The 27,376-nt window shown below is 35.5% G+C and overlaps 2 protein-coding genes across 10 annotated transcripts in view; one reads left to right on the top strand and one right to left on the bottom strand.

Annotated features, from left to right (window-relative positions):
- LOC128884537 (potassium voltage-gated channel subfamily KQT member 1) overlaps positions 1 to 16,355 on the top strand; it is a 91,578-nt gene extending 75,223 nt beyond the window's left edge. For all 6 annotated transcript variants that reach the window (XM_054137973.1, XM_054137972.1, XM_054137975.1 and 3 more), the window contains one exon: positions 258 to 16,355. In XM_054137973.1, the coding sequence (XP_053993948.1) occupies positions 258 to 359 (102 nt within the window). In that variant the 3' untranslated portion in view covers positions 360 to 16,355. The remainder of the gene's footprint in view (positions 1 to 257) is intronic.
- A 6,833-nt stretch (positions 16,356 to 23,188) lies between these two features.
- Positions 23,189 to 27,376, bottom strand: part of LOC128876484 (epidermal growth factor receptor) — a 238,435-nt gene continuing 234,247 nt past the window's right edge. For all 4 annotated transcript variants that reach the window (XM_054122923.1, XM_054122911.1, XM_054122914.1 and 1 more), the window contains one exon: positions 23,189 to 27,282. In XM_054122923.1, the coding sequence (XP_053978898.1) occupies positions 26,975 to 27,282 (308 nt within the window). In that variant the 3' untranslated portion in view covers positions 23,189 to 26,974. The remainder of the gene's footprint in view (positions 27,283 to 27,376) is intronic.

Raw genomic sequence — 27,376 nt, 5'->3', positions numbered from 1 at the left:
TATATATATATATATATATATATATATATATATATATATATATCTTAAAAAGAGTGCCCCCTCAATGAAGCAGAAGCAGTCAGATCAAATTAATAATCACAAAATGTCTCACCCTTCGGTGACCTCTCCCCACGACCATAACTTATCAATCTATTCACTCGATCCTAGAAAAAAAAAAACACTTGCCCCCGAGGTACCCAGAGCTCTCGCCCTCGTTCTCGGAAGATCGATTCTCACTTGGAAATTTCTGTCCGCAGTTGTCCGTGATGGACAAGAAATTGGACCAGCTGGTCTACGTGCTGAACGCGGTGGCACAAAAGCAACAAATACCCCTGAGGAGTATAGAGGACGACGTGTAACAGGAAGCCCCCGGCAAGCTCGTGCCATCTGTTTCGCGATCACCGGCAATCCCGTGGACTTTACCTCGCGTCACCATAACCAACATCGCTCCGAACATGCTCAGCAAGAGCGGCTGACGAGTCGCTCGCCTCGATCGGATACGAGCCAAGGACGCCTCTGTCCGAGAATGATTTCGTCGAGACCCTCGATACAAAGGGCGAAGCTACGGCTCGAGGTGACAAACGATTCGAATGTAACTGGACGAGCCGAATCCATTCGAAGAGCAAAGTGAAAGAAAAACGACCGCTGAAAATGAGTAACTGGATCGATAAGGGATTAAGGTTGATGTGTCAGAGGTCGTTACGATTAGGCTCGTACGAGGCTGGTACGATTAGGTTCGAGGGTGGAAACTGGGTGAGGTACGGAGATTCAGGTGGAAGAAAGGTGGAAGAGGTGAATAAGCGAATGGTGGAACGAAGGTGAACGATGAAATTCGAAAATAGAAGACTGAACGACACAGTTTGTTGCGTATCGAAGTAGAGTCGATTTAAGGTTTCGATTCGGGGAGGTTTAGTCTAAATTTTGAAGCGAAAACTGAGGATCGACGTGTGTAATTTGTGTTAATTAAAAAAAGCTGAGGGAGAATGGGTAAAGAAAGTATAGAAAGCGAAGAAGAGTAGACGATGAAGGTGAAAACAGTGAAAGTGGAGGATGAGGAAGTACGAAGAACGTGGAAACAGAAGCTGGAAAATAAAAAGAAAGATTGATTAGTGCAAACTTATACGACCATATTTCAATCTCCCATCGTCCACCAGTATCGATCGGGGTTCATTAAAATTGTGTAACCAAATAACAGTGGAAAATAAAAGAGAACGCCTAGAGAGGAGAAAAATCCTCTGCGTCAGTGATTCGTTAGTTAAAGTAATTTAATTTGAACTCGAATACGAAAGCTGTGTAAGTGAATAATTTGTACAAATTTGAATGATGGACGAACAACTGGATGGATAGAGGAATGGAGAAATTCGCAATTCATTATCGATATTTTGATTAATTCAATTTTTTCTGAAAAAAAAGGTCGACGTAAATTGAATTTGTTTTGAAGTTAATGCCGCGGAGCAAATTGTAATCGTTTCACGAACAGTATTCTTGACAGGGCCAAACGAAGGGATGAAAGTTTCGAAGCTTCCGAGATCCGTATTTTCTTGCGTGTAACTTTATAACTATACACGTAATTCCATCAAGATCCGGAGCAACGTTGGAGCGAGGGAAATTAGCAATGCCTGCGGAGACGTTGAATTTTTAATAGAAATGAGAATTGCCATGAGCCTGGAATCAAAGGTGAAGACACATTAATAGATCAACATTTCAAACTGTCGTTAATTTAACTTTCTGGCCCAAGAAGAACGAAAAAAAAATTGATAATAATATAAAATCCAGGAAGGACGAAATTTTGTTGTAGCAATTTTATTTAACTTGTAAATAAAACAGGCACAGGAGAATTTTTTAAAATACATGAGAAGGCTAAAGAAAGGATGCAAGATTTTTCCGAAACTACTGTAACAATACAAAATTTACAAAGTACGAAATTTCAAGACCTCATCATCTGTAGCAGCAATTTTACTTAGTTTGTAAATAAGACAGACACAGGAGACATTTTTTAAAATACGCGAGAAGGTTGAAGAAGGGCTACAGAAATTTTCCGTGACCAAGAAGACCACTATTCGATGAAACGATTCAACTTTGGATGGTTTAGAGTCAAAGCAGATGCGTCCAGCGAACGAATCGCCTCTGCAAAAATGAAAACTCAACGAAGCCAGTAACAAAAATAAATACTCCCTCCCTCGTTTCCTTTGACATTCGCACCTCGTCTCAAGAAGAGCAGATCAGAGCTCAGAGATTCCCACGTCCAGCAAAATCCGAAAGCAGTCGACAGTTGCTGAGAGTCCACGGGAGCGACGAAGCCCGCGTCGTCACTTCGATACTTCCGCAGCCGTAGGATCGGTGGTCCTCGAGGAACCATTCGCAAAACGATCACGCTAAACGCACAGGAACGATTTTTCTCTTCGAACGAACGAAGGACGAGCCACGTCGAGTTTTGTGAAACGAGAAACGCGCCGGTTTCCCTGCATCGTGCGCCAGGTGAATTAATCGAAGCTTCGTCATCGCGATGAACGATCCTCGATCGCCAAATCCGGCGTTTCTCGCGTTTCGAGGGCCGCACGATGGAGCCTTGGCTCGTAGGCGAATCCACGGATCGAGACGCAGAGGCCGAGATTACGTAGAAACGTATGCGGTAGGGTTTGTAGTTTCGTAACGAGAGCTAATCGAGGCTGTCTCCATGTAATAACGATGAAGGAAAACGGATATGCAAACGTATTGGGAACATCAATCGGGCCAACTAGGAGTAATAGAGAGGAACAATAAGCAAGTAATGAAACAAACAAACAAACAAAAAATAAAGAAACTTCCTAGACGATACATATTATATCTAACTAGGCTTATCGTAACGTAACTTCTAGTCTCTGCTGGTAATAACGATCAATTATTAAGCCTTAAATCTAATAATCACGAACTTTGGTAAATTCAGCGTGTCGAGTCGCGTACGCGAGTTGTACAAAAGCGGTGTCGAGTTACTCTTACTTACCTTACTCGTATTTGATCGATTTTTTCAATTTCTAGCACAAACGCGGAACTTGCCGAGTAAATAAAAAAAAAAAAAAAAAAAAAACGAAAACCTGAAAAACAGTATGCTTATATGAAAATATCCTCGTACGGTTCTCCCGGTTTTTCATGATCGCATCCCCCTCTTCGCTGCGGGCGTTTGTTCCCTTCGAGAAACTCGAACGTGTTCGCGATGTGTGTTCGAGGTAATCTTTCAACGTGGAGCTTCAGGAACTGCGCTTTCGTTTAATTATCCATGATTTACTCACATTGTACCTCGCATGAGAATTTGGTTTAAAACTGCCCTTTAGGATAGTGTTTTTGTCATCTGGACCAGACCTCTACCAGGTCTAAATGTGAAATACTTTTTTTTCGTATTGTTTTTATTTGTCGATATGATATTTTTATATGTCTTATTGTGATTTATTTGCTACATTTATTTTACACGAAACAACATTTCAGTTCATACTATCAGACTGTGAATATGTATGCATTTATGACAAGTGGAAATATGAGGAAAATTATAATATATATATTTAATGTCAACAATAGCACACACATTACATTGTCGATAAAATAATCTGTATCATTAAAAATATGAATTTGCATACACATTCACAGGCTACGTATTATAACTCAGATTGCAATTCTTGTTGACTTGTTTACTTAGATCAGCAGTCTTACTCATATTTGATATTTGGTACAATGTATCAGCGTTAATGTTTATTATATAAACGACATAAAGGCCAGTGGATTTTCCCATTTCTCATGCGAGGGTAAGTAGATAGCCCGAGTGAGCTCTGTAAAAATCATTTCTCTTCTGTTGTACCCTTGTCTCGAGTCCTAGGGAATTATACGGTATTAAGCATTTAAATGCCTCCACGCTGAAGGGTTAATCGCTGGCCTGCACAGGGTGTTCGTGGAATACATGGCAAAGCTTCTGCAGTCAGTTGAAACACGGTCGAAGAGCCCTGGTGTACATCTAGTGTCATCAATTTTTATCATTTGACAAGAATGTGAAATATTAAACCTCATAAATTTGTTCGCGATTAAAAGCAGTATTTTTTCATAATATTTAACACTATACAAGACATAATAATTGTGATACATTTGAGAATATCTATTGTTTCTTACAGCATCGAGAATATGTAATTAATAATTAATTATGCAAGACACATTTGTTGTGATAAAAAGGATATTTATCTTACCTTATAATATCGAGAATGTATAATTAATAATGAATTATCAACAACCTCTGTCGTAAAACTCGTGAGGTATCAGTTACATAATACAATCTATAAACAAATGGTGAAAGGTAGACTTAAAACTAAATTAATATTTGAATCCACAAGAAGTACACATAAACATTCAACAACAAATTTAACCATTCTTCAAACTTTGTAAATCAAGAAATAATAATTCCCTTAAATATTTTCGAGCTAACTTTCAGACAGGTTCAGAGAAGCAATCCTCGTATCAGCGTGCTGTAGATGCTTGACCCTTTCCACGAGACCACTGTAAAGTACGTACATTGCATACCAACGCATGTACATGTCCAGGAATGGACGGAATTGTAAAGAATCGTACGCCTGAACCGCAAGCTACAAAAGAGGAAAGCGGGGAATCGATGGCGATGCAAATATTGCAAACATAAAGGAGGGGAATAGAAGAGAAAATCGGATTTATTTTGCATATAAATACATTTATATTTTCTACGTAGGCTATCGGTTACGGCACGTAAAGAACCGTAATTTTATCGACACCGTCAGATATATGCGTAAGTTCACGTCAGAATTTCGTCATGCTAGTTCTAAGTGATTCTGTGCGTGAGTGCGTGTACGTATGAATGTACGTGTGTTCGCTGTAGAGCAAGAAACAATTTCCTTTTTCTAGTTTTTCGTTCTTCGTTGACCATTCGAGCGCAGAAAAACGGAATTTTATATCGATATTAAATTGACGCATAAAATTACGTAAAATGCAACAAAATCGAAGTACATTTTTTCAAAATTTAATTAAAATCGCTTCGAAAAAGATTGACTCAAAACATCGATGGAAGAAATAGTCGCTAAATGGTTGATAGATTTTCTAAAAACTTGATAGTGATTTAAGAAAAGATCGATTTAGAATTGAACAGTCTTCTGCTCTCTTTCTAGACTCACCTGTTTCTTCTGCAGTTCTTCGAACCAGAACGGTAAGCATGAGTACAAGTCAAACGACTGTGCAAACTTTTCATTAAAAATTCGTTTAGGTAAAGAATGTGTTCTACACTCGAATGGTTGAACTGACGGGACACCTGTCGAGTGTTCGACTTATTTTCGTTCGCATTGAACGCACGTGAGCTTTCGAAATGCACGAACGTCTTTCTTTGTAAGGCATCCGCCGTAAAAACGTTCTGATATCGACTCCATCGAGGGTTAATATCGATCTCCGCGCGGAAAGGACCAGTCTCTTGTTAATTAGGGTAACGTCTAACGTCGGGCGAAATATTGCACTGAAAATATCTATCGTCTAAACTACGTACTATTAATAGAGTTTAACGTAACGCAATTCTGTAAATATATACTTATACATAGCGAGGGTAGGAGAAAGTTTTCTTAAGCGTAGCGAACTTGGCAGAGTATTTTTCGAACCCGATTCGCGTGGACATGTGATAGGTGCAACGCGTACCGAGTTCTGTGCATTCCGAAACTTCGAATACTCGTCGCGTTCCTTTGTCCAAGCGGACATATTACATTCCATTTGCGTTTACTGGCTCGTAGGGAAATGAAATGTTCGTTCCTCTCGCGTTGAAATTGAAACGTTTCGTCCTTTGAACAATGGAACTCTTCTTAGTCGAAGTGTCCACCTCGTCGGTCGAGAAGCAATTCGTAAAGCCTCCGACATTATTTGTTGTACAATTTTATGATACCTGGATCCTGTGAATTTGAAAATTTAGTATGGGAGAATTTCTGCATGTTGATTTTTATGTTATATTATTAAGTGTCCACTTTGTCGGTCGAGACATAATTCGTAAAGCTTCTGACATTATTTTTTAAACAATTATTTGATACCTGAATCCTGTGAAATTGGACCATCGTCCAACTTCACGAAATTTATCATAAGCGTATAATATTTATACTTTTGTTTTTTTTTCGTATATAGGAGGTATCACCAACAAATTCTTTTTCGTTGATCTTGATTTCTGTGCCGACAGATCCAATTTCCTGCCGCCTGGCGAATGCTCGTTTACCCGAAATAGTGATTTTTTCTGAATTTCGCAACGTTGAGGGACGAAAAATACTCTGCGAAACGCGCTCGAGCTCGTACGGATGTACGATATAAAAAAAAATTCTATGGTGCCTCTCACTCGACTAACTCCACTGTGACGCAACTGATAAATATTAATAATTATCGGTGATAGAAACTAGGGTAAGATAGTGTTGTAAATAACGTCGTAGGGTTATGGAACTTTAACGGGCAATACGGACTCCGAAGGCAAAGCACAGAATTTTTCCATTTCGCAAAGCGAGGCCGCTGAACGTTTATCGTTTGTTCGCGGGGAATACTTCTCGTTGAAGTGACACGCGAAACTATAAAATAAATGCAGATGATCGATGAAATGCTTGAGGAAGGAATTAATCTTTTCACTTTAAAAATAACTCGACCTATACTTTCAAAAATTATCAGCAAATATACCCATCGATTTAAAAAGACGTCATGATATAAATTTTTAAGACATATAAATAAACTCAGATTACTGGAAATATTTCGTACATTTCGATCGATGTTTAATTTCACTTGTCAAGTTTTCAGAAGAAAGGATAACGTACTATCATTTATTGATTTGTTCTGTCAAAGATCACGATTAATTATTTCGAGGAACATGACGCGACTTTAAGGATTATAAATTATAAAATGAAAATTTTGTGCGCCGATGTCGATGATAATTTATAAATGACGTAACCTAATCATTGTTTAAATCCATCATCGTGCCGAAGGAATTTATGGAGTCTTTCATGTTCAAGAAATTCAACGAGATAGTTTCTCCACGATCAAGCTGCTATCTACCGTTTACCTAGAACCTTCAGTCGACCAAACAAGGCGTGGAATCGATTATCGCGCTGGAAAATCATCGCTAAATATCACAGAGTTACCGAACTACATATTAAAATTAATACGCCACGAATCATTGAACCAAGTATCGCTCGACGATTATATATTGCCGACCACGAGTAGAGACAATCAACGACGTACGCAGGTACGCGTACAAACAATAAATAAACGTAATGTTTCGTTTCACGATAGACTTTTACAAATTGGCAGACACTCGAACCCCTTTTCGATTCCACATTCACGTATTCTCGTCGACAAGAACCTGGGAACATTTAATATAAAATTGTTTAGGTAAACTCGAATTAACTGTAACGAATTCGATAAGAGACAAGGAAGCCTCGAATATAAGAGTCGCTTCTTGAATGACGAAACTTCGTTGAAACTCGAAGGTAACAGGAAATAGTACTTCGAATAACGTTCTTTCGTAGGAGCCCAGATCTGGCGACGACGCCATTTTGACCATCATCAGGTTCTCTTGCTTGTACATTACTGATGTATCCTACATGGCCTCTTTTCCTGACAATATACTTACGGAGGATTGTAGTTTCGTAGCTTCGTCTCGACTTTCTTTTATCTTGTTATTTCGTCGATACTTTTTCCCACGGACCTCTGTGAAAAATTCAATGCAAAGCGGGTATCAAATCAGGGAAAGACGCGAGAAAGAGATTCGATGTTGGTACGGATCTTGGAAACGACGAATCACGAGAAAAGTTCAAAATTCGTTACAAATGGAGGCTATCGTAACAAGGAATTTTAAATGGGCCACTAGTGGTGGGTCTAAGAAATGTTTTGATGGCATCGATACTTTACGTACACGTTGAGAATTAATTTTTTAATATCGAATCATTTTTAGGAACGTTTGGGTTCAGTATTTTGCGTGGATTAAATCGAGGATTCAAAAGGTGTTGATATATTTTTTCAGGAGTGAAAATGTGGTTCGTTTTGAAATTAATAGAGGTTTTAAACGGACTGCTTTGTTAAAAAAAAAAAAAAACGAAAAATATACAATGTTTAAATCCTTCATTTTAAGGACTGTTTCCAAAGAATTTGAGAATTATTGGAAAACATGACTATGTTATCAATTGTTTAATCACGTTTACAAGTTAACAGAAATAAAAGTATTAAAAAACGATGGAAATGTTTGGTTCTGGTGGATTTTCTGCTTCATAGCTAATCATACATACATCGAATTTAATAGAAATCAAATGTAAACAATCTAACAACAGTAATTTTAATGAAATGGCTCGTGAAAAATTTATCTGGGTACTTCTATATTCTTCTATCCTTAAATTTTGTCGATCTTTGATGTACGGTATGGACAATTTATTTTATTTTTTATCCAATACGCGACAACCCTTTTCCAATTTTCATTTGATCAGTCCTATTGCAACTTGCACAGTAAATCGTTAGGTCGTGGCCCATACAAGAAACTTGTGATGAAATAAAAAGTCAAGCTTAAATATTAATATACATATTCGTATAGCACAGTAGTGCTCATAAACGACGCTCATCAAATTCGTAGTGATTGAAGGAAACTAGAGTCTCGAAAATTAAATTAGGCGAAATTCGTACATTCTTGCTTCAGTTTTTGCATAAAATTTGCATGAATATGCTTCGAAAGTAGATGTATTCGTTTGCAGAATTCAATTATTTATTGGTAGATGTTCGACGAATATAGGAAAATATTCCGAAATGTAAACAGAAATATAAGAATATGTATTAAAATATATATGTATATATACATATATTTGTGATGGTATTTTGCTATTTTTGTGAAGGAAATTATCATTATTTTTACAACTATAATGGAATTTATTAATCAATTTTTATTTGAGTTTTTATTAAAATTTCATCTTCATATGTTCATTATCACTGATAATTTCAATAAATCATAAAAACTCAAGAGATACATTCTTTAATTTAAATGATTCTAATGAAGATCGTTTTATTCGTTATTTATTGTTTAAAGAAAATTTTGTCCATCATTATTTTGTACGATATGGATGCGAAATGAGAACTGCAAAATACCGTCGTGAATATTCTGAAAAGCAAGTAGTGTTCGCGAATCGGCCGAAAATATCTGTAAGACGACTATTTACGATAATGTTCGTTTGCATATATAAACATATATACTCCTTATAAATACAAAAATATTCGCGTATATTCGATTGAAATTAGAGGAAAAAAAAAGAGAGAGAATCTAACTTTTTGTGCACTTAACGCTTTGCGTATCGACTTTGAAAATAATCAACGATTACTGGTCGTATTTCTAGTTATAAATAAAATATTCGAGTTGATAGGTAATAAAGACTTTGTTAATTTAAATCTAAAATTTACTTCATGCACAGAGTTTTGTACAGAAAGATACACAGAGATATGTTTTATTAAAGAAATATATTTAAAAAAGCATGTTTTATTGATTTTGATTTTGATTTTTTTACTTTGCGAGAAGCAGAGTATACAGAGTAATGATTTTATTCTTGATGTATGATATTTGTTAACAAATTATTTCTATTCAGAATGTATATAAATATAAAGTAACTAACTGTAAGATTAATCCAGCGATCCTACAATCTAACGTGTCTGTTATTAATAATTCTAAGGAATTTTAATAATCTCGTACAAAAATGAAAACTCAATGTCATTAAAAGCAGATAAATGCGTACATATGAAAAGATATTGTGTACGATATATACCTAATAAATATCTAAAAATATCTAATTCAAAATGCGAAACGAAAGATAAGTTTGAAATGACAAAATAACTAATCTTAACGTAAAATTATTATCCATCAAAGTATCCTATAGAATGCATTAAATAAATGTGAAAACTTTTCAAGCACCGGAACCTGAAAGCAAATTAAACTTCTTAAATGAAGAGGAAATGCAATGCAATGGAATGCAAACTCATTAAGTTGGAATTACGAAAAATTAAATTTCACTGGAGTTTGAATTAAAAGATTGTTCCAACAACGAATAGGAACAATTAAATAATTACCGAAACCAGTTCAAAGCTTACTTGCGCCTCTCGTATCCACGGATTTTTCCACGAATTTCTAGCGTAGGGCGGAACGTTTAATGAAACGCCACTCGCATGCATCTGCACCTAACACTCTCAATTAACTGGGAGCACATCTTCATTGATTGTTGCTCGAGGGTCGGATAACGTTCTCGATCAGTCTTCAAAGAGGCCCTTTCACATACCAAACTGTTAGAATTTGTTAGTCCGGCTGTTACTATAAATAGAATTTATAGTAGAAGTTCTTTTCACAATTTTATATGTTACGGTGACTGTTAATATTTTTGTTCCAACTGGTACATATAATCTTTCATAAGATACTCAAAAATATTCATAGATTCTTAGGAACTATTTTCCCTATTTTATTTTAAACGTTTAAACATTTTTAAATGGATTTCTATTATTAGTTTTTAATTTTTTTATATTTCTTCTCCTTCATTTTCCTATACTCAGATATACCTCTGTTATACTCGTAATAATTTTAAATATATCTCTTTCATCGTTCTTTAATTTTTCAAGTCGAAATACTTTCACTTATTCTCTTGTATTTAAAAGAAAAAAAATGTTTAAACGTGGTTTACCCTTTAAAAGCCTCAATAACATTTATTCAATGTTCACTGATCCCGTTTAAATAAATTAAAAGAATCAAAGGGCTGAACATTCACTTTCGAATATTTGCAAATTTTTAATGCATAAATATAGTATAGGGAAGCAAAGAAAATATTTTGACGCGAATGAAAGGACGCGTAAACCATCGTAATACCGTAATCCAGTACAACACTAATACTTTTCCTCCGATCTCGTTAAAGAGGCTTGATAGAAACCTGAAATGAGATATGCAATCTGATTATATCTGATAGAAATACGGAAATTATTAAAAATGTCGAGCGCAAAGCGTTAAGATGGTAGTTCGAAATATTATTACATGTACCTCTAACGAGTTACATAAATGCAATATCGTTAAAATAGCGTAGGTAAACCGGAGAGTTAGAGAGAATAACGCTGGTGGAAATTCAGATTTAATCAGAATTTGAAAAGAGGGATTTCTCTATTCGTATATAACATTACTCTCGTGAATACGCAATTTATGAGCGATGAATTCTCTCACGTTATGACACACGTAATGCACAGATCCAATCCCTTCAGAATTTAACGGGCTTCTGGAATAATTTCTGTTGCAATATACATAGAAAACATGGGGTGCAGACACTCGATTATTTGAAACATATAAATAATTAAAATTACCCTTACGTTATAATTCGAAGTATAGGTACATAAATATCACACGAGCTGGTTCTGATAATTTAAACAAAAAAATGTTTCATGCAAAAGTTTATAGGTACCAAAAGAGAAATTTATTAGTAATTATTTTTAAAGATTAAATTTTTGAAACATGAATTAAAATTCAAAGAAGCCAATATAATAATGCCAGACGCACTTGTGTACAAAATAAACTATTCTTACACAATTCAATTCTAATATTACTTGTTTTCGTTTGCTAGATGTTTATCTTGGGGAGAAACGCTTCTTGGAATACTTAGAGTATCAAGCAAAACGAGCATGTCAGTGTACAGAAATGTCTGCTAATAAACAATTCTCTGTCCTGTCACTGACTTTTTAATCTCAATGTTCCTGTAAATTTTTACTGTATGGGTCTAATGGCAATCTTAGCAACACATTAACATGAAAATCATATTAATTTCGCATACAATTTAATAAAAAAACTTGCAATTCCATTCATATTTATATTTCTCGCACAGTATACTCATAGGAAATACAAATAAACATTGATTTTTTTTACCAGAAAAGGATTCACTACAAAAATGATTTTAAGAAGCGACGTGAAATGTCTGTTACACAAATTTAATACAAAGGACTCTTGAAGTTTATTAAAAATTATTGAAATTTTAGAAGTAATATATTTTTCAGAGTCAATCAGATGCAAAAATACATTTCGAATTTTTGAAGGAGAAGTGAATACAAAATATAAATTCTTAATTGTCAAAGATAATTTAAATAGCATTTCTTAAAATATTAAATCTGTTGCAAAAATGTCTCTTCGATGTTGAAAGTGAATGAAAAGACTACGAATAACGTGGTTGGGGGAATTTACGATGCAAGTGACGTCGAATTTATCGCTAGGAAAAGGGAAGGGATGATGGCGAAGAAGACTCACGACCGAATCGTTTAAAGCTACGGAAACGGGATGAACGAAACTCAATCATATCACCGTAGTTGCCTCTACTATCTGTTAGCAGTAGCTCGTCGACAATACAGTTGACTTTTTAACGATAAATGCTCGAAACGATCATGGAAAACTTGGAATTTATCCAGCGTCCAAGATCGCTTCGACGCACGCTGAATAACACTCTGTTTTTACTACTACTATCTAGTTATTGGTGTGGATAAACGTGGAAGAACAATTATTAACGCGGTAGAAATTAACTACTAAACATATTAGCGATTATGCTGAATTATATCTTCGCTTAAGGTCGATCGAGGGCTGGAGAAGTTATTAAAAGATGAATTTTTATATACAGTGAATTGGTAAATGTTTTTAATAATGCTGTGATGTGTATATCATGGAAAACTTGACATTTTTGTTAAATCAAGAGAGATTGGCAAAAATATTTGCTGCAATTGTGAAATAGAAATTTTTAAACATCGAAGTTTTCTGCAACAGGGGTGTTGAACGATTCTAAGTTGGCCAGTGTGAAAGAATAAGATCAATCTCGGTATTAAATAAATTATGGTATCAAATACTTTTTAAGTTTTACCAAATTTACAAATATTCTTATTCATTATTATTTCTAACACGAATTTAAAATGAAAAATTTTGGAAGATATTAATATTCTACATACATCTACGTATCTTCTTGTTAAACATAAAGATATGATTATCTGAACACCATTAATTAACTTAAAATCGTTCAATTTTACATTTTGGGATATTAAGTATTTTACTTTCGACTCTGTTAAATATTCCAAACTTGTAGTTCGAATGAATAAGTAATTACATTGTATAAATCTACCAGTTGTTACACCTTATACATAGATTACAATTCATAGGTTGCAGCTTACAGTTTATACTTATTGCGCTATAGATAGTGTACTATTATACACCGAAACAATTTATACGTACAGAGTATGTGTACAGGTTTAATCAACGTTACGAGTTTTCAGACCCAAAGACATCTAAAATTTCAATCGATTAGAAGTGGATATGCACCAGTTGGCATTCGGATCCCGCATATTACACATAAATCACATCTACACGCAGTTAACGTGCACATGTGGCTCCGATAAATCCTGTTGTTTGAGAGAGAAGTTCAGAGATAATATTATAGTAAATGATAATCCATCAACGTAACATCATAGTAATTGTTAATTAATTCTAGGATAATTTCTGTTAAGTTCTATATCTGAAATCATTGAGCGATTTATATTCAGGACACCTTAAGATCACTATATAATCCTATTTCGTGCGGAGTAATTGCACTGCCAGTTTCCGGAACATATTACGCGATACAATATTTTGGACAATTCGACGCTAAGTTAAGATCAGAATTGTCATAAGTGTACAGAAATTATCGCTTCGAAGTCACACCTGCGCAGAGTGTAAATGATAGACAAGATAAAATTATTTGACAAGAAGAATTATGCACACTCACATAAATAGTATATAAAGTTCTATCAGGTTAGGCTATTCAAACAAAGCCAATAATTTAAAACATTTATCTCTCTATTGCATGATGCACCTGATTGGAAAAGCAATAAGATTGTTATTATAATTGAAACCTTATCGTAATTTTTCTTAACACTAACTTCTTTTCACACAATGATCGATTATACTACAGCCATTCGTAAATTGTCACAGAAAAGAAATTGAAAAATGAAACCAATGTACTGCTAACTTATAAATGCAAAATCGATAATTCTATTATTGAGTGGTCCGAACGTACGCTCGATAACGAAGATATTGAAGTACGGCATAGAAACAAGTTAAGTCTAGAGCTTCTTTAGCCTCGAGTGTAACCTTAATTAATTTATAGGTATCGATTTAGTTTTAAGGAAACGGATACATGAGTACGCAGTGTATAGATGACAATGAACGTTTGGAAAGAAGAGTTCACCTTAATTGTATTTGCGCACCGTGGTTGCGTGTATTGTGAGTCAGTTAAGATTCATAATTTCTCCCAGAGTTTAAATTTTAAAATTGTTTAATCTATCCTAATTAAATTAAAAAATCTTGGAACCTTACTCTCAAGCAACATCATTGATTTTAGTAACCCGTACAATATACACACGAGTAACAAACTACACTGTCACTTTCGAAACACAGAGATTGAAAGAGTGCGTCGACGAGTATGATTGGCAATCTTCAGCCTGCTCGCTGCGAATGGCGAATATTTTGCATTATTGACTGTGTATTTTTAGATTCTCGTCGATCAGGTAGTTTTGAAGGGATGATTGAAATTTACTTCGAAAAACTTGATTGCATCCAAAATCGTATCTCTGTTGCGCATGTGTATCAAAACATGTGTCTTATTCGGTAAAATAGGGGCCAAGATCATTAATGGAAAGTGACGTCGGATGATCGATGATTAAGATGGGATCAGTGGTGATAATGTTGCAGCAGCTGCTTCTGTTTGCTTCAGACTAATTTTAAAACATTGATATGCTATCGATTATTAGGGCTCCTAATTAATTGGTCAAATTTTTGAACGTATGTAGAAATTTCGATTTCTTTTATATCGTAATTCTTGGTGTATATATCGAGTGTTTCTAACACTCTGAACATAATATCAAAGGTGAATTTATCGTACAGAAATAATTGAAGCTTTTAGAATTATTTGATTTATTAAGTGTTGTAATAAATTTTGAATTTAAATAGACATTTTTAATGGAGTAGTGTTGGAGTAATATTAAATACTTTAACTGTGTGTTAAATAAAAAACAATGGAAGGATTTTGGAAGCATGTTTATATTTTTAGTAATTATTCTCCAAATCCATATTTATTGTATTTAGTCGACTTTTCTTTTGCTTTTTGTATTCTGAACTCACCATTGAGATTATGTCCATGTTCAAGAAATACTCCGTGCATACCAGTTAAAACATTTCTTCCTAAACAAATGATATGGACATTGCGGCATCATAGCTGGGCACCTTAAATAAATCTTTTATTTTTTACACTAGAAGAAACATGCTTTATTCAATCATGAATATTGTATATTTCTTCCGCGAGTCTCATATCTTTCAAGATTTCCAGATTTCCATAATATTTCAATATATCAATTTTTAAAAACCCATTCTTATTAATTACTGACGTAATAATCTCCACTTGTAGTACCTAAATATAACAATATTTGTAATAAACCACCATAACGTTTGAAGGCTCTCCAACACTTTCTTAATACTCTAAAAAATAAACGAATTGTCCAAGGCGCCCAACTGCAATAAACCACGGCGTATCGTCGAACAATCACGACAAACACAATTTTTTATACGCGAGCTCGTGCGCCAAAGCGTGAAAGTACGAAACAAAAGTTATGGCATGCCTCGTCGTCGGATCGAGCAACAAACTCAGCAATACTCTTCGTCTTAGTACTCTCTAGATTATCGTCGTTAGGTATACCGATTAGTCGCTAATTTCGCGCGATCAATCCGGTCGTAGGATTTTGATACTGGTCCTCGTAAGGCAATGGATGCACCGTACTGCGTTTCCTCGCGTCGATTGACATAATCCTAACGTATTGTTAAATAATTAGACGCCCACGTAAAAAATCGATATGAAATAGAGGTATCGGTAGCGATTATAAACGGCGACGTAACGTTGCCCGATGTGTCTGCGACTTCTTTTGCCTTCTCTACGACTATTTTCTAACTTATACAGGAGATCTGCGCCGAACCGAACCTGTTAATTAATTCTGTAAATAGCGTCGGGACCGCCTGTTAGTGTTTAGGGTACGGAACTACACACGAAGTTGCTAGTACGCAGCAAGTTAGCTAGTTGATAAATTTTTATGCTTGACACGTACCTGTATATATTTATTTGATAGGAAGCATCGCTCCACCCTCTTCGATACGTTAGAAATCGTCGAGGGCGAGCTTCGGACGGTCCTAGTGTTTAAAACAACGCAATTCATGTATCGATATGAAGTTTGAAAAAAAAAAAAACGATAGATGTGTGTATTAGATACATACCTATTAATACTCATTATTGTATAAACAAAGTGCATACGCGTATAAAGTGTTATTTCTGGGACAATTGAACGACGGTCTGCTGAACTTCGTTGCAAATTAATGCCACTGCTATCGAGTTGTTCGAGGGTGTACTCTCTGTATGGTGTAATTGAATCGATTATTTTGGGATAATTCCTTGCATTGAATTATTATAGAGCAGGGAAACAAATCTGTCTTTCTTAATTTATTTTGAATTTACGTGGCTAATAGAGATTACCAAGTAAGTAATAAAAAAGCTACTGAAGTAATACAATAAAATAATGTAATACCTCTACTCATCGATCGAAGTGAAAATAATTTATACTCTGAGTTATTATACAATTTATATTAGAGATTTCTATACATATCTATAAATTGTAATTTCATCGAAACACAATTGAACACGTGGAAGTGTCTCCACTTCAAAATAAATGATTCAATCGGACACCAGTTCCAAGAAAGACAAAGAGTTCACTAACCGCCATTTATAAAAGAAGAAAAACGCTTTTCAAGTAATCGCTCATATAACAGCCCCTGTAAGCTTTTTTCAAGGACGTGTTGACTCCTCATCGTACTAGATTTAAATAGGTTTCCGATAGTTTCAGACGTGTGAATTTTAGATTGTCTGGTAGAAATTCACTGCTGAATCCATTTCTTCGCGTTTCGAAAGCGAAGTGTTCATTTCTAGTTCGATCACGTGTTTTAATTAATAGCGTAGAATAAACAAATTTCAGACACAGCCTGAAGTTTTATTTGAATAGAGAGTATTCACGAAACACTACACGAACGTTTTACAGAGAACAGTTTTAATGCTTTCTTTTTTTAAGGGCATAATAATAAAGGAGATCGAATAAAATTATCACCTAAGCGTGTTAAACTTTCTTACGTCGCAAAAACGAAGATCTATAAAGACGCCCGAAAACACAGCCAGTACAAAAAAAGAAATGACACACAACTAGCAATGACAAAGGGGTAATTGAGGGTTTGTGATATCGATGCTCGTCGATCGTCCATGATGCTTTATCTTTACAGATAAATTCGACAAAAGAGAGATATATCGCTGCCTGGCACTGACAGTCGCATAACTCAAAGAGACCATTTTTCAGGATGAGAATGATAAATTTGTATTTTCACAGAACAATTGATTTCAGAGGCAAACTATATCATGTCCAAATGTTTGAAAATTGGAACGAATATATCAACTCACTCAATTAATATTATATTCTCCGTTGCTACTTGAAATATTAAATTATTAAAATTTAGACTTGAAATGGTTTACCTCTGAGGAACAGATATACTGGCATGAAATAAATAGATGTAGAAGAACAAATGTTATTTTGTATGATAAGAAAGATGTACCTATGAAGTTTATATTGCAAGAAACAGAAAATCGATATTTACTGATTTGGGCCACTGTTAATACCAAGAAGCGACGCAACAATCCTCGACACTTATAGTTATAAACGCGATAGATCTTTTCTGCGGCAAAAGTATTTTGCAAATTGTCCTTCCATTGAACAAGAACATGACTAGCGCGCTCTCAAGGATTCAAGTGACACCATTTAGATCAGGCCTGTTCAACTGGGGAGAACTATTCTGTATTGTTCGCGAGCAAGGCCAAGAGAATGAAGGCCAAGGCCATTCCCCCACTCTGTTGCCATCGAAGGCGTGGCTTAATGCCGTTTCGTTGTGCTCTACTGCTTTTGCTTGGAGAAAAATGGTCCGACGAGCAACGAGTTGAACAGGCCTGCTTTAGATTTTCTTTAATTAGTTAGTCGAGCTTGCAAACTGTACATTTCCCTTGCGGTCCATCCTCCGGAATTTTCGTTGTAAAAGAATATTGAATTCAACGATGACAGACAGTTGCGAGACGAATGTTCGAAAGAATCGATCGCTTCCGCGGAATGAAACGATTGGGAAACTAATGAAACGAAGGATGAACCGAAGTACGATGTATGCGTTACGTATAACGTTCTAATGTATACAGTATGTTTAAGTGCTAACACTATTTTAACGAATTGTGCGTAATTATTTAAACTGTCAAATATTGTACATTCGCGCCGGCATTGTCTATACGACTATACATACGTACATGATTATTATTATGAGATACTAGTTAAAGTTGAATATACTATATCTACTATTCTTCTGTGTATTTCATTCCTGATACCCTATCGTTATTATTTATTACGAGCCTGATTTTTTTAGGATATTGTTTTAAATAGTAAATAGTTTATTTGATTGAATTCGCTTGTTCACTTGTTGCAATGAATTTTTAAAATAGTACTTTACTTGAAGGATATTAAAAATAATATATTTTGAAATATTTTCTTCGGTGTTTTATTGGTGTGTATCATTGTTTCTTCACAGACAAACAATATTTAGACGCAGTCCTGGTAACATGTGTTACAACATTCGAGTCACTTTATCATGCGATCGTTAGCACAATCAAACTACACCCCTACATCGTTGCAGTAGGACCATCTAACGAGTGAACTTCTTATCAGATGGTGGCATGGTTACCGATAAAAGGTTTGCTGTTGCTATTGCAAACGAAATATATGGAAATTAATTAAATTTATCTTCTTTAAAAAATTCATAAATTAATGTGTAAAGTAGATATTATATTTATATCCATACTCGATGGACAGTATACTGAAACACAGTAGCTTTCATCATAACCGCTGGTCGATACGTAATTCCAGTTACCACCTGCTAGGTGTTCCAAAGGTGTTCAATCCTTATTCGCAGCCCAACAGGTGGCAACTAGAGCACCAAATCTTCTGGCGACTGCATTAAATCTACAAACTTTAATTTAAAACATTTTTATATTTACAATTTATTCATCCGACATTTAGTTTCATAAATAAAAATAAAAAACTTAAAAGCCCTTTTCTCGAAATCAATTACATTTTAAAACATAAATTGCTGTAACTTGGCCGAATGTCATCGAAATTCTTTCAAATTTCGTACATGTTCCGTTATGAAAATTACCTTTTTAAATATTAAGATTATTTTTATAAAATATCGTGCAATTTTTATGTTTGTTATAGCATTGAAAAAGAAGTCAGGATGTGAAAAGAGTTTCTACAGGCTTTTATAAAAATTTACGTTATTATAGTCTGTGAATAACAATTTAATACTATTTCAAACAAATATTCCACACAGCCATTAGACAAAATCGCAATGATATATGCGAGAAACTTATGTAGATATACAAAAAATAATCAGAACGCGCAATCGTGTTCGATTAAACATTAATAACAATTACGGTTCAGAATAAGTATTCGTTCGAAACATTAATCGTGAGAAATTTTTCAATATTTTAATATCTCTTGATTAGACCAACTGAATATTAATTTCTGACAATAGTTACATTAATTATTAACAATACTTATTATTTAAATAATGAAGAGAATATGATTTTGCTGTGATATTAATATTTCACGAATTATTTTCTTTGTTAGATTCAACGAGCCATCGAATCGACCGTTACGCGGTTGTTGTTCGCCCTTCCCCTTCCCTACTTCGAGAGCCACGAGCGTGCCGCGACCCTCGACACAGGTATACGAGGGGTGAGAGCTCATTCTTCGACGATCCTTCGGTTTGATACGGATCTCGCGATCGCGCGTCCGCGTCTCGCATCCGTCCTATTGGTTGTGGGTAGTTTAATTTGCTTAGTATTGCTTGTGTGTGCTTTAATTTAGTCTACTTAGTTTTAAGGCATGTACCTAAGTTAGTTTTAAGGCATGGATGTACGAGTGTTTGCCTCTGTCAAGTAATTATTAATCATTTGTTCAATTCTTTTGTTTGTTCGTAGGTCCATATTGGACTCGCAATTTCGTGCTTCACTTCGATCACTATTACTTGATGTGATGAGTGTAGTGGTCAACCATGTGACTGGCCGAAGTCGGTTGCCGTCTTCTAGTGGGTCTGATTTGAGAGAGGGTCAATCGACGCCTCCGAGGAATCTTGTACTCTCTGTACGCGTCAGGCGAAGTCCAGGCTCCCGACGCAGCGCAGCTCGAAAGAACCGTTAGACGGATGCAAGTCGTGTCCTGGACTCCTGACGTTGTGCAGAGAGTAGAACTCCGTTTCGGGCTCTACGACCGTCAGACATACCTGGTGTCGCCAGGGCAGGACACCCCGACGCGGTGCTACCTACGTCGTACACTGTCAGGTTGGGATCTGGGCCCTCGGCAGCAGGTATGCAGGGAGTAGAGTACTGACGGAGACGTTGATCGTCTTTCTCTCGAATCAGACCCACCAGAGGAAACGGGACTGACTCTGTAAGTCCAGTTTCATGGTCGCGCCGTGTCGCGATTTAGCTTCACTCCTCTTAGTTCAAATAATTATTTGGCAGAGTCAGACTTGGACTTTGGAAATCAAAGGAACTTTGTTTTCTTTGATTTCCACGGTTTCGTACTTAGTATTAAGCTCGTCGACTCTATGTAGAGTATGCATCTATGTATGTATACTCTATATAGAGGGAGATCGAAGGAAGTTTGATTCCTTCTATCTCCGGGTCTCCAGTCGCAGCAACCTCCACGTGGTGAGACCTGGTAATCGGTATTATTCGTGACGAACAATCCTTCGTCGCGAATAATATCGAGAGCTAATGGCTGCGAACTGATAATAATATCTTTATATATAAAAAGTGAAAAGTGGAAAAGTGGAAAGTGCAAACGTGTAAAGTTTAACGTGGTGGGTGTAGTTTCTGTGCATTTGTCGTATAGAAATTTTCAGTTAGTCATGAGACATCCTGTCACTTGATTTTCAATCTCTCCAACTCTTGTGTGTGCGTGAAGTATGTAAGTTTTAAATAAATTTCTATTATTTGCTTTTGTTGGATACCTATAAATGTAAGGAAAAGGCTTTAAATTCATAAATTCGATATATACCATAAATAGGAGTCGTAACATTTAAAAGAGTTTTAAAAAAAAGGTGAAAGCTATTTGGAACGCTGAGACCGATAATTCAGTTTTACTTAGCAATAAACAGGCCATTACAGTATAATTCTTTTCCATTGCAGCGGCCATAAATATTTATGACACGATCAATTTTACGGTGATATTTCAGATTACGGTATATGCAATTTTTTACCGTCGTTGGAAACACGAGCAATGGGTCCCCGAGGAATTCTGAAAGCATCCCGCAACCTCTTTTGGAAGACGATAAACTTTTCACGACTTTCGGAAGGGAAAAAATGTGGTGAAATGGAAATGCGTATCATTACATTCGGAAGCTTCGGAAGATCTAGTCGTTGTCGGTTCGATCGATACGAAAAGGTTTTGAGAAATTTGTGTCTGTTAGGCCAAAAAGGTATTAAATAATATTGTATTGTGATCAAGCTAATCGATTTATTTATAAAAAAGAATCATACAACTCCACATTCTTTTATAACGTTTCATTACTATGAGGGTGTGACTCTAACGTGCTGAAATGGTCAGCGAATATTTCTATTTAAACTAGAGTTATAAATAAATATCTGTAAAGATACAAAGTTAATTTCTACACCTACTAATTGTCAAGTTTGTACACTTGTAATATGTTCAAAGACCAACAATAGACAAAATTTGTTAGCTATTGAATTTTATATAACTAAATTCTAATGACGATCACATTAAAACTTAGTTTATGTATATAGATTCATTATAATAAAGATCAGCTTAAAGAATTCGAAGCTTGGTAATTTAACGTAGCAAAATAACGAATTTTCCCTTAATTGTACTACGTAGAGTAATAACAAAAATGTGAGACCTATCTAGATAAATTGCTTGTTGAATGAGGAATCAAAAAGTCCTTTACCGTTTTTCGATACGATCATTCGTTACAGAGATAGAAGCGATTGAATTTCACTCTTGTCGTGGGCCCATCGCCGTACTCGGGTTTGTTTACATCGCGGTTGCGCGCGCGACCACCGCACGTGACTATGCGCTCGCGCGCTCACCGCACGTGATTATGCGCTCGCGCGCTCACAGCACGCGGTTGTTCGCTCGCGCGCACTCCACGTGGCCACTGGCCATGAGTTCGCGCGCTTAGAAACAGCAGAAACTTTATTGAACGAAATCTCCATAACGAAGCGTCGGATCGAAAAATGGAAAAGAACTTTTCGATTCGTATTGGCACTAAGTATTTATCTGTAAGAAGAATGGTATTCATCTTCATAAAGTTTTACTAACAACTCTCAATATCTCCATAACGAAGCTTGTTGAGTATAACTATAGCACCACCTACATTTTTAAATGTTTTGAACTTTTGAACAGAAATAAAGAAAGATCAATTTTTTGAGCTTCTTTGCAATTTAAATATAAAATAAATTGTACACTGACATTAAATATTTAATAAAATCTTTAGGTATAAGAATAAATACTACATTATAACATTACAAGACTTCTTTGTAAATATATCACACGGTGATTTCACGCAAAATTCGGACACTAAATGGAGTAACAGTCCTTAGTGATACTTACCTTAAAGGATTTTTCAAAATTTCAAAAATGATAGATTGTATAGCTGTAATATGAAATGAATAAAGGAAAGACTAATCTCAAAAAAAAAAACATGATCTTTATAATTTTGGAAATAAATAACCAAGAAAATCACGATCGTTTTTCGGAACTGTCTGAATCGTGCCCTGCACTTTATTTTATTCTTTACACGTTACATGTTACTTATACGATTTATATCTTCTTCACTGTATATTTTACGCTCTTATTCTTACATTTCTAATTTTGTATCTTGCCTATATCAAGAAACACTTTCGTAAAATAGAAAAATCAAGCAAAAACAATATACGAGTCGAAACGTAGAAACGTAGAAGAAGTAAAGGGAAGTAAAGTCATAAACCTCGTAAAAATCTTGTTGGTTCTTTATTACAATAATTTCTTTACGATAATGTAATGATATTATAAAGTTTTATAAGTTCTATGTCCACAACCGAATGGCAAATGCAATTCCTCGCAGCTATTTATCCCCGGCGATCAAACGTATTGTACAATTTCTAAATTCACACTCACTGTTTCCGTCGGGTTTACGATAAACATCATTAGAAACGGGAATAAGTAAGGGACAGAGGGGAAAATGGAGGAAAGACACGTTTAACGTTACATTGTTTTTCTCTCTTTTCTCTCATTGGAAACATCGAATTAGGCGCAGAGACGAGCAAAATTTTATCCGAATAATAGATGACGAATATAAACTGCCGCGATTTATTCACAACGTTTATTCGAATAAACTATTATTAATTCAACATGCACCATAACAAAATTATACAATTCAGATTGTACTATAATTTTCATCGAACAAATAACAGATCGAATGTCATCTTTTATTCGTTATTTTGAAATAGTTTAAATAGATTAGAATTTTGCCCATCTCCGATTAGTCATTCACGCGCTTTCCTGTGATACAACGCTGATCCGCACGGTGACGCAATGAATGTTATATTACAAGGAGAGAAATCGCTAACGTAACCATTAATAACACTTAACGCAATGTACACGATACGTATTTACTTAAATCGTTAAGAATAAGACACCGCACCCCGCGCGTGACGAGATTGGAAATCCGTGCGAATTGTTCTGCGCGACGAACAAAAACAAACGAAACACGTTAATATAAAAACAAAAACAATTTTTTTTGTGATGTTTGTTCCCATTTTATCACAGAAGAGCGCGCGACGTTGAATTCTGTTTCCTCTAATAAGGTTCACCATCACGAATGAGATCGTCAATCTCGCACACGCTCGTGCACATCTCCTACAAATGAAACGCTACGTCTGGAGGAGGATCCGTTTCACTCAGAGACGGGCAAAATTTCATTCGAATTAATCATTTCATTTATTCATTAATTCATTCGCGGTGTTTACAAGAGTAGTTGAATTTTGATTCGTTCATTGTAAAATCTATCATTCTACATATAAAATTCTAACTTTTTATTCATCGAATAACGATAAACGGTTGTTTCAGCATTTATTCGTTATTCGATATTTTTATTTAGATAAGAATTTTGCCCATCGCTGCCGTTTCACCGTCGAGATTTCGGTGAACGCGTGGGAAATCTGTTTTCGCGCGTTCCCTGTACATACACAACATGGCACGTCCTAATCCTATTACATTTTCGTCCGTCTTTCTTTTTCTCGTTTAAAACGTTACAATTTATATTTTTTTTTGTCGCTTAGTTTACTCAAGTACATTTTCCGTTCTCTACGTTCGTAGAAGTCTTACGCGGTAACCGCTAATCTATTTACAAAACGCGTATCTATATAAAAAGTCGAGATGTTTCCGTGCGGTACGGGCCGAGGACGAAATTCATTGGTCCTTTTGCAAAGGCGATGGCATAAAAAATGAACATAAGAAATGGTTTTATATGGAGTCGCAAGACGACGTTGGGAGACGTTGGAAGAAATCGTTCGTTTCTTTTTATATAAGTTTCTATTCGTTCAATAATTCAATCGTAATTCGATTGTGTAATTTAAATTGTAATTTTGATGGAACAAATAACGAATCGAAAGTTGTTCAATTATTATTCGTTATTCGACATCTTTTTATTTAAAAGACTCCAGAATTCTCTACATTCGGGTAGTAAATTAGGACAATTGAGCCATTCGTTATGAAAATGATGGAAGTCGAATAATATTTCGTTATGATCGCGTCGACTCAAGTTCAATTGTTGAACTAAACGAGAGAAACATTTCGTGATGTAAATCTACGAACATGAACGATCTTCATTGATTTAATTTATTGATTTCATCTTCCTAAACTCATAACATTAACAACATATAAGGATGTAGTTGGATTATTGTTGTATACACTACCAATATTCAATGATTGTTTAAAAAATGTTGATTAATATGGCAGTGATGGTAATGAGAAATAGAATCATAAATACTTGATTCTTTATTTAAAAAAAACATTTTCAAAACCTATAAAATATTAATACTTCTTCCTCTGTATTCAATCATAGCACTTTACATTACAAATTTCATATATTAATTTGGTGAATTCATTTGGAGTATTTGTATACTTTAAAAATGAAAGCAGTCGAAACACAAAATAAATAAAACATCATAACGATCTTATCGATGCTTATCGATTTGAGTAGATAGAACAGAATAGATTGAATAGATCAAAACAAAGATAAACGAATAATTGTATACTAAAGCTACATTCGAGAGAATTGTTCTAATTGTCAAACAAACTTATACAATTTATCTACCGATCAGCTACATAATTAATCATAATTACTTATACAGCGACCAAAATACAATCATGTTCCTATGGCTCGATCAAAGATGGACTTACGCTATTTTCATAATAAATGGTCTAATGCGTTGTACTGTCGTTGCTCATTGCGACACATGGGGGAGAAAGCAAGAAAGGATTAACAGTTGAGATGGTTAAAATATTTTATAAATTATATAAAATATTTTCGAGAAGCAGTAGAACGTTTCTTTATCACAGTCAACGGCGAACCGCGCAGATACGTCGCACACGAGACGATTATGAATTTAGAGGAGACAGAAGAGTTTAGAGTTCGATTCTTCGAAAGTGAGAGAGGTCCACATTCGTAACAGGAGTAATTCGTTTTGTTCGCAGTTCGACACTGTACGATAATACGAGAAATGTCCGTTCTCTGTGAAGAAACTAGAGACCATGAACGTCAACGATTTATCGTAAGACAGTCGTTACGGCTGAATTAGAATCCCGTAACAACAACTAAAATTTATATAATTTCTAGAACTCTAGACTGTAAAAGAAATAGACTTTCAATGCACATAGATGACTATTTTACAAATTCACATAGAGTAGAAAAAAATAAGATATAAAATTTTAATTTCTTGTCATAAATATGTCCCTTAATGTCTACAGATTTATTTAAACCAATTATCATTACTAGACTGTGAATGTTTATATAAATTCATATTTGTATCGATTCGAATAAAGAGTTGAGATTTAAATGGAAGTATGTCTTGTCTTTTAAACGGTGCAACATGTATTTTCAAATTAATTTCTAAAGACTTTAGAAGCTGAAGCTTCTGAGCTAGAGCCCTCATAGTCTATGTCTTACTGTCCTTCATTTAATTAATAGCATAAGTCGCAACGACATCCACAGAGTCTCCAAACAGTTACATCAACGATAGTCGTACAAGTCATTGTACGACAAATCGTTACGTCTATGGTCATCGATAGAAAAAGAGGGTGAGACAACGAACATGGACCGTCGAAATAAGGGCAGAAGGGTAAGGGAGAGAATTTTCTATGCCATTTACTGCAAGTCGATCCTTATACTCTCGTTAGCCCTACAGAAGTGGTAGACAGTACGTTATTTACAAGCCACGGCGAATGGCACATTAAGATTATCTTTGCACTACTTGTTCATCGTACGCACGCGCAACAGTCTATCTTGTGTGAGATACTTTCCCGAAATTTTGTTGGGAAATTAGCACAGTTCTCGCGTTTTACGTCTAATCACAATCAAACACGGCACTCGAGCGAAGTGTCCTCTCTAAGTACTCTGAAGTTTCCCTTCGTCCGTCAAGTTCGAGATCGAATCCATCCTCGGAACGGACGACATCAACTCTCTGGTTCCAGTTTTGGAATGACAGTTCGTTTGGCATCCTGTAGGATATCCTTGGGCTCAGACGGTGGTCTCGTTCTTTCTGAGAGGCTTCAGCGGCTGCAGCTCCCGTTCCAGGCGATCGAAGTCGTTGTAGTACTCGTGGTCAGATTCCTCCTCGGAACTCCTTTGTCTCACCTGAGACCCGAAGGTTCCGTTCGTCAGGACCTTCTCCAGGTCGGGCGTTGGAATACCTAAAGTCTGCGGGGTCAATGGTCCCTCGTCCTGGGACATTATGTACTCGGGATTGTCCAGCGAAGTTTTACCTTGGATGGTCAGGAACTCTGGGTACTTCCTGTAACCGTTGTTGACTCGCTTTGGCTCCAATTCTGGAAACAATTCAGAAACGTTGATTAAAAATTTATGTTAAAAGCAACTGCTTCGAACAGCAGTCTTTACGAATGAAAGAATTCTTGTGGTGGA

This window comes from Hylaeus volcanicus, chromosome 1 (genome assembly GCF_026283585.1).
Source record: "Hylaeus volcanicus isolate JK05 chromosome 1, UHH_iyHylVolc1.0_haploid, whole genome shotgun sequence".
Taxonomy (NCBI): domain Eukaryota; kingdom Metazoa; phylum Arthropoda; class Insecta; order Hymenoptera; family Colletidae; genus Hylaeus; species Hylaeus volcanicus.
Note: the sequence above shows the minus strand (reverse complement) of the source record. Positions and strands in the feature narration are given on the sequence as shown.